The 9,649-nt window shown below is 31.1% G+C and overlaps 1 protein-coding gene across 1 annotated transcript; it reads left to right on the top strand.

The window, feature by feature from the left end:
- Positions 1-2,714: 2,714 nt before the first annotated feature.
- LOC143043728 (cyclic GMP-AMP synthase-like receptor 2) lies at positions 2,715-6,666 on the top strand. Its single transcript, XM_076215910.1, has 2 exons — positions 2,715-4,418; positions 6,653-6,666. Exons 1-2 carry the CDS (start codon positions 2,720-2,722, stop codon positions 6,664-6,666), a joined length of 1,713 nt encoding a protein of 570 aa, XP_076072025.1. The 5' UTR covers positions 2,715-2,719.
- Positions 6,667-9,649: the final 2,983 nt, after the last annotated feature.

Genomic DNA, 9,649 nt, shown 5'->3' with positions numbered 1-9,649 from the left:
ACATCGTCAAATTTGTAAGCAGTATTTGAATTAATATTTTATACGTAGATATTAAACACATTGTCGGTAGTTTTGCTATTGTATTACTTATTATTAATTAACTATACTGTTATTGGACTTAATATGATGAAAGCTGCCTATGCAATATAATGTGTAGACTGGGCCAATACAGAATAACTGGGCCAATACAGATTTTTTCTGTATTGGCCGAGTTATTCTATATTGGCCGAGTTGACACAAGTGCTGGATTTCGGAACGTCTCTAGGTTTTACATCGAAAGTAACGATAAACACAAACTGAAAGTAAACAGTTGTTTTGAAGACGCAGTTGTCATTTAGTTATGTTAAACATGCTGAAAATGTCACTCAGTATGGCATACATTTCAGGCGAAAGACGGTCACATTCATTTAAAAGGTATTTTGAAAGCAAACGTGACGATAAAACTATTTCAGGTTTGGGGAACGAGTAGATTATCACAAAGTTCATTTCTTGACGACCTCATAATTTCACAATTGTACACATCGATTTTAAATTAGTTTCTGCATTACACATGCAATGGCAGTACCTTTCCAATTACTATTTATGTGTTGCGTCAAAATTTAAGTTGTAACACTTTATAGTAACTGAAAAGGGTAGAAAAATTCATCAGATGAGAAAATGCTGAAGACACCTGGAAACAGCACCAGATCATTATGTATTGCATCTAATAAAAAGAAACAAACTGAGATTTGGATAGTTCCACTTCAAGGTAAAAATATTTATCTCTAGATCTTTTGAAATGAAATTAAAAAAATATTGTAACACTGTAGTTAATTAATAAAGATATTATTACGTGTATTTCTGTATTGGCCTTGTTATTGGTCCTCGGACAGCTGTATTGGCCTTCGGCTTCGCCTCAGGCCAATACAGCAAGCCTCGGACCAATAACAAGGCCAATACAGAAATACTTACGTAATAATATCATATACATTTGAAGGCCAAGGATTCATTAATGACTGAAATATGACCAAAAGGCATAAAGAAAGAATTTCTAAATTCATCTACAAGCAACTTTGCCTCGGGGAGTAGAAAACTTTGAGTTTTTACGTTTTTAAAAGGAGAGTTAATGAACAGATATTTTACTTATGTCTGTACCGAATCACAAACTTTTTATTATAGCCTTGGCCTGTAACAGGCAAAAGTTGTAGCGAATGCATGCTAGTTATATAAATATTTGAACAATCCATTCGTCTTACCGGTTATTTTCAATCTTCCATCATCGGGAATACTAAAAAAAAGTTTAAAATCTAAGCATGTATATATACCTGAAAACTTGAGTTGCTGTATGGCCGTTTTGAACTATGAATATACTAATTCTTCTGAGGTAACTTTGTCTGAGATAGCCTTAACGTTAAATAGTATCCTTGTTTTAAACATTTGAATCATTTAACATATTTAACTAAACCACAACTCATTGCCGATATAACTTAATATTTGCTTTACTCTCCTCATGGATTGATATAGAAGATTTCTTTTTTTTCTTATGAATGTTATGTTTTTATTTTTCAATAGAAGATTTCAACTGTTAAATAATAAGTTAAAGATTGAGAAGAAATACTTTTCATGTGTTATTCATATTATGTATCCGCTCTTCTTTTGTTTCATTGGGTTATTTTACTGAAATAATATTTGGTTTTAAAGAGCCAGTAATGCGAAACACATCAGAAGTCTTTAATCACTAGCTATATTAAAACATAGAACATAGCCTCAAATAAAACTGTATTAGAATAAATAATGCTGTTTATAATAGTTTTAAATGGATTTAACAAATATAGATATTCATTCCTTAATCATAAACTGTTTGTTTGCATAACATATATAACAATAAACAGTTTTCACAACACACGTATGTGAATTCACAATGGCTTTTACAAACTGTATTAATTTATTCAAGTGAACCTTTAAATACTATGTGTAATGTATTGTTGTGTTTAAAGGAAATAGAAACGGAAATACCTGTTTATAGTACTCAAACGAAACAAAAATAGATTAAACACTGTGCAGTTGAACTTACAGATAAAAAGAAATGGCAGGTATTATCTATATTCATTTATTAGAAATACATTTCTAAATGATTCATTTCTGGTATTTAAAAGGTGAATGTCGTCTTAATTACCGTTGGTTTGTTTTTTCAAAAAAGTACATCAAGTATAAGAATTGAAAATTAAGAATTGAAAGACGTTTACTTTAAAAACGAAAGTGAATCCATTATTATCGTTATAATTAGGGAAATTATATATTTATTAAAGTATTTGTAATTGCAATAAGAGAACAATGAAAACTATTATCATTGTCGGTCTGTTTTGCGATACATTTAAACCCTCTAAGCTTTCCAGTAAACTACATATGAAGTTGATGTACTATAGAACTCAAGATTTGAATTCCAAGTTTAAAAGGTTTGACAGTAGTCGTATGTTTTATATTACCGTACTTATGTCTCAAACACTTCAATACTCGAATCAATCAGACCTTCAAGAGTCACCTTGATATAATCATATATTGATAAGTGATTTAAGTCAGAGAAAATTTAAACGAATTGTAGCTTTTAAACACATAAATTGCAAACAAAAACGACACTTTTAAATAAGTGGATGAAAACTTTCGCTTAACTTATTTAAATTGGTGTTTACTTTAAATTTTAAATTAACTTTTTTCAATTCTTTATTGATCAGACACAGCAATGCAAAACACATCAAAGGCACTGTATCGTTATTTGTGTCAAAATATAGTTGGGACAGACCATTGTGTAAAAACAATACGACACATGAATAGTGCCAGAGACAATGCAACGAGCGGCGAGTTTCAAACTGTAATCACAAGTGGAAGTTTCGGAGAAGGACTTGACATGAAAGGCAGTGATTTAGATATGATGTATGTTTCAAAACACATCGAGGTTTATGAATATTTAAAACCGCGATTGAGTCCTAATATTACATATTTGTCAATGAGAACAGACGATGTAAAACCTGGTTTCACTCATTTGCTAGTTGAAAAAAGTGATGATCAATATTTTTCTAAAAACTGTGAAGAACATAATGGAATACAGTATGTGTCAAGCTCATTATATAAACAACATATGATATCTAAAGCTATTGTTCAACGTCAAGTAATTCATGGACCTTGTATATCTGACGAACAGGGTACGTATGACCTTGCTTATTGCCTACATTGTAAAACATGGATATCACCAGCTGAACAATGGATAAGAAGATCAAGTAACAACTCTTGGCCGAGCAAGGATGTAAAAAGAAGTATTGTAAAACATGGAGTTCTTTTTGTTCCAATTGGAGTTAAGGGATCACCAAAAGAGGATAAAGAATGGCGAATATCTTTTTCAGTTGGTGAAAAGTTGTTAATACATTGTTTTACACACACTCAATTATTATGCTATGCTCTCTTAAAAATTCTTTTAAAAGATGTTATAGATACTTATCAAGAATGCAAAGATTTGCTCTGTTCATATTTCTTGAAAACAATCATGTTATGGATATCAGAGGAACTACCACAATCCGTATGGAAACCTCAAAATCTTATACCTTGTTTTTTGCGTTGTTTGAGTAGGCTTGTATATTGCGTTGAATATTCCATTTGCTTAAATTACTTCATTCCAGAGAACAATATGTTTGAAAATAGAATAGAGGGTCAAGCTCGTGAAATAATGTTAGAAAAACTACATTTCCTATATGGATACGGTTGGCGATGCATTTTATTTTCAGATCAAGTCTCTGACTTTCATGTATCAATAAGGATGGCTCACATTGAACCAAATGTATTTCACGATTTCGAGGTTCAAAAAACACTTAAATCCCCGTTATTATACATGTCAAATTTACTAATAACAAGTTCAGAAGTGGAAAAAGAAATGTACAGAGGAATACAACAGATTATTTCCTGTGAAAATTCTTTTAACAAATATTTATTTGCATATTATTTGTCCATTCAGAAGTCACTACTTGCGCAATTAATACTACTCAACAGTACAAAAAGTAGTAATAAAGACCATTACAACCTGTATAACTCCTGTGTTTGTTCTTTGCTACAGAATATCTATCATGACGCTATATCGGGATGGCTGATGTTAGCCTCGCTTTTCTATCAGACGAAACAATATAGTAAAGCATTACACCTGGTCAGATATACTTTATTAAAATCTACTCGGGAAAAGCTGTTGCACTCCATTGATATGTCTGATATTCATTCGAGATTCCTCAACTTGCCATTAAGTGTAAGGAAAAGTATTGTTCAATTGCGGAAACTAATGCTGTTAGATGATTTAAGATTCATCAAAAGATCTGTGTTAATACCAAACGAATTAAGAATGGAAGTAAGGCATGAACCGCATCACATTTCGTCTGTAGCTTATGCTTATTTTCTAAAATGTTTATGTCATAATCAGCTAGATAATGCCAAAATATGTCACGATTGCCTTCACGATTTTCATCTTTTTCTCGAAAAAGATTATTTTATAGAACGTCCATTGATACAGGCTAGGGCGTACAATCTTTTCGGTGTAGCTTCACAATTATTAGGGAATAATAACTCTGCTCGTCGGGCATTCATTTTTTCAGCTTTCATAGCTCCAAAAAACACATATAATGCAGCTTTACGCAGACTTTCGTTATTGAGCGCGTCGAAATACAACTGTTGGTAACACGCCTATTCCAATGTATAACCTCAGCTTAATTTATAAAAAATCAACATGATAAGTATTTATCTGTTTTGAAATGGAAAGATATGTATTCATTAATTATCTTTTACACTAGTTATGATTGATAATGTATGACGGATATTTAACATTAACTTTTCGACTAAAACAATAATTATCTTTGTAACCAATATCTGCATTTTTACATTTTTATCTGTAGAAAACACTTAATGTTAGAAAATGTTAATCGAATAAAAATATAGGCAACAATTTATCCAATGAATTAAAAGTTTAACACAGTTCAAATAAACATGTAGTTTTTCTTATAATGATACGTTATTGGTTTATTTAACGGCGTTGTTCACATCATTCCGGGTACACACATTGGCTCGGTTCTGTAAATTAAAGCTCTACAACACTATAATTTAATTTCGGATGTATCGCGTCTTTTGATTGGCTGTCGTTGTTTTGTTTTTCAAGTCATAGACATATTTTTTTTATGTGACAATGACGTCATCAACGTTTTTCATGGTTTAGTCCGTTTTAAAATGGAATTTAAATACAAATATAAGAAATTAATGTAATATTTTTTCTGTCTATTCAAAATAACATAAATAAATGTGGTGCACACATTAAAATAACCCTCTACGCGGGTGGTTCATGTGCACCTAATTTTATTTATGTTATTTCGAATAGACAGAACAAATATTACAGTCATTTTTTGAATTTAAAAACTATTACTTGCAGCCATTTTCAAGATTAAAATACCATAGGGAAGCTTCCAGATTGTTTTTTGTTTTTTTCTATGAATGACAACAAAAAAGAAAAAAAAGACATCATTAATATCATGCGCTGCAAACTTTTCTGGATTTATCATCATCAGGAACGGTAAAATTCGAGGATGCATACAAACCGACACAATTGAAAAGCAACAAAGATCAAAAAAAAAAGCCAGCTAAAGTCAGAAGGTGTTGAAACTTATGTTATAAATTAATAAACAGACAATTTAAGAAAGAATTGTTATTAATGATAATATTATCATTTATTATTAACAACATATTAAGTGATAATACTCTCAGAGACTAACAGTCCACTGGCAAATGTATCTATTCAGTGCTGTATAACAAATACACAATACATTACAAATTTCATGTGTTCAAATGCTTTACTTTATTTACATACAGGATTGCCCAAAAAAAGAATAGTTCCCCAAAAATAAGAAGTATAGCCATCTCAGGTCAATTTTGCCGGAGCGAGTAATGAAGCTTGAGTTTCTTTATAATTTCAAAATTTATAAAGGGGCAGTGTTAGCAGGAATTGTTATTAGTTAGATATAAGAAGATTTGGTATGGGTGCCAATAAGACAACTATCCATCAAAGTTTGTAAAAGTTAACCATTATACATATACAAGGTCAAAATACGGTCGTCAACACGTAGCCCTATTACGAACACATTGTATTCATCATACTTTCTATAGTTAAGGAACTAAAATATTGCTAAGGACTTATATTTAAGGAAATTTTACAGACATTCAGGCCAGTGTTTTTTTGCATAATTAATATACTTTTTTGTATATAATAAAATTTTGAAATGAAGCTTATCGTTGTCTTCTTTTTTTATTTTGATTCCCTTCATAACGTACATGTATTCTACCTACGAAAATAAACTCATCATAGATACCAGGACTAAATTTAGTATATACGCCAGACGCGCGTTTCGTCTACAAAGGACTCATCAGTGACGCTCGAATCCAAAAAAGTTAAAAAGCCCAAATAAAGTACGAAGTTGAAGAGAATTGAGGACCAAAATTCCTAACTACTGCAGAACCAAAAAAAACCTTTCTAAAACGTAAAGAAAAACTGGAGATGGAAAAAAATTAAAAAGATGGATTAACACCATAGTTGACTCTTTCATCAGTAAAAGAATATTAAATCAGATGTATATCAACTTTGCTTTTCAAATTTCAGCAACAAGAAGTTGACAAATTGTGCTTGAATTTTGAGAAATAGCACAAAATCTAAAAAATGGTAAAACAATCTTGGACTAAATAACTATAAAGTGGTGTTTTTTTTTAACAGCCATGAATATATAGGAAAGTTGTCAGTTGAACAAAGCGCAGACTGCGAGACTGCGAAAAAGGCAGTTTTGAAGCCTTTTGACACATACACTCTAGATATCTAAGAAATAACGACACATAAACATTTGTTTAATTTGCCGGAGGAATTCTAATTTTGTTCTAATATGGTTTAATTCATTTTGAGATAAACACAAATATGACAACATCAAAGATTTTAACAAAATACATCTCCTCAACTGTAAATCGAAAACAACTAGGTGTGTAGTTGAAAGTCATGATGATACATTGTATACAAGCATTACATTTTTATTTCATAATTGCACTTAAAGTGGCTGAGAATATAGGCGAATGGTATCAAATTATGGAATTGTTACATAAAAAAAACTCCTACCGAAAAGTTACTCCGAATAACACGTCGTGTTGCACATTACACACCCGGTAAATAGTTTAATTTGAAGATCACATTCGTGAAAAGGGGATTGTAGTTACGACATCAGGAACATATCCTATATCATCTGTAAAACGGTCATTCTAAAACGGTCAACCAAATCGTAATGGCGTACGTAAATTTCACGTGATAATTCCAACTTCACTATTTGGAACTGTTGGTTCTCAAAGTTCTTGCGACAAAAAGTTGGAGAAAAACATTACTTTTCGGACCAATGAATGGTATGTTTATAATAATATAGACTATCATACGAAAAACAGCCCAAAACAAACAGAATCTTGTTGTTCCTATAGACCCACATTGAGGGCTATATTGATCTTCAGTTTTACAAAATGAATTGTATTGTGCATTATCATTCATATTTTTATAAAAAATCAAAAAGGGATCAAAATACGTAACTACACATCTAGTTGTGGAGCGTTATTAATGGTAGAGCAAAAAAGACCAGAAATAAGACGCTAACATATTATCGGGGTTTATGTGTATATATTTTAGCGGCAATAAGTGAAATTTAGAGAAACATCAAAGAAAGCAAAGCAACTTTGTTTCTGATAAAGATATTCTATTTATTTTAAATACTTCTTAAAAATAAGTATGTATAACTTTTGGACTAGTTCGATTTCTGTAATTTATTCTTACATACTTTTGATTTTTTAACCCTGTCTGCGCTCATTGCCTATGTAAAATTTAAAATTGTTTATAATCCAGGTACTTTTGATAACTATTGTATGCACATTGAACGACAAATTTATGTGACGTATATAATTTTTCTGACGTCAGACACTCAAATCAATCCATGTGTTCGTAGATAGTAGATGTTGTTGTGTCCTGTTAAATTGTTATACGATGATGACTGATGTTCCCATATTTTGACTATTTTATTGATTGTGACTGTTTATTTAACGCATCATGTAAATGTAACGGAATTTGATGAGACTGTTATTAAAGTGAGAGGGTTAGCGCTATAGAACCAGGTTTAATCCACCATTTTCTACATTTGAAAATGCCTGTACCAAGTCAGGAATATGACAGTTCTTGTCCATTTGTTTTTGATGCGTTTTGTTTTTTGATTTTGCCATGTGATTATGGACTTTCCAAATTGATTTTCCTGTGAGTTCAGTATTTTTGTGATTTTACTTTTTACAATATTCTTATAACTATACTAACTGAAATATCCATATAAGGAGAGTTACATGTATGTTATGTAAACACTTTGAAGTAAAGAATTAAGCAATTTTAAGTATGAATGCAAATGGAGATCAAATCAAAAGTGCGAACCCCATACGACAATGATTCAGGATCATGGGAAAGGAAAATATGAATATTTATTTGGTGTGGGTTAAAAGTAAAGTTAGTTTTCGTGTGTTAAATAAAATAAAATATATTTTTATTCAAAACGACATTAACGTTACAAATACAAAATGCAAAAGACTTACTTACGTACAAACAAAAGTAGATGAAATCTCAACAAACGTGAACTTAATTTAAATTTATTTTTGTTCTAACCCATTTTCACATATATTTGTAATTATAGCTTTTCATTATGCGTCGTCGTCGTCCGTCGTCATCTAACTTTTTATTTTAAATCTTCCACTCTGATACTGTTGGACCGCTTGTTTTTGGTTGTTATCTTAAATATTATTATAGATAGAGATAAACTGTGAATGTCAATGATGTTCAGCAAACAGTTTAAAAGTAAGATATACAAAAATCTTCTTCTCTGAAACTTCTGAGACAAATTTTACTGAACTTGGCCACAATAATCATTAGTTAAGCAAGTTAATCACATGTGCCGGACGACCCTGCATTCTAACCAATATGGCCGACATGAATTGATCATAGGGGTAAAATGCAGTTTTGGGCTTTTACCTCTGAAACTAAAGCATTTAGAGGAAATGATGTTCAGCAAAGTAAGATATACAAAAATCTTCTTCTCTGAAACTACTGAGACAAATTTTACTAAACTTGGCCACAATAATCTTAGTTTCGAAGTTAATCAAATGTGCCGGACGACCCTGCATTCTAACCAATATGACCGACATGAATTGATCATAGAGGTAAAATGCAGTTTCCTGCATGTATCTCTGAAACCAACGCACTTAGAGCAAATATGAGGTGGAGTTAGTCAACATAAGAAGTAAGAAATGCACAACAGATCTGAGACTCGTCCATGTCACATAATTTGCCTTTTTTCGATCTCGTTTTTTGTTTTTGTTACACAACTGATGATAGAGGGGGTTCAGATCCTGCTAACATGTTCAACCCCGCCCCAACATAACGTTAACATAATTGATGTTTTCTAAGAATGTCTTTATTTATATGTGTTCATTATGTTTCCGTGTTTAAATTAATGAAAAAAGTAAAGATACACTTGATGACACTTTAAAATTTCGAAAATTTTCTTTATGAATTTGAAACAAAATAATTCATAATGTTTTC

This window comes from Mytilus galloprovincialis, chromosome 8 (assembly GCF_965363235.1).
Source record: "Mytilus galloprovincialis chromosome 8, xbMytGall1.hap1.1, whole genome shotgun sequence".
Classification (NCBI taxonomy): domain Eukaryota; kingdom Metazoa; phylum Mollusca; class Bivalvia; order Mytilida; family Mytilidae; genus Mytilus; species Mytilus galloprovincialis.
This window is presented reverse-complemented; position numbering and strand designations above follow the sequence as displayed.

What these genes read in the sequence shown, in the direction of transcription:
- LOC143043728 (XM_076215910.1), top strand. Translation starts at nt 2,720, where the DNA reads ATGCAAAACACATCAAAGGCACTGTATCGTTATTTGTGTCAAAATATA.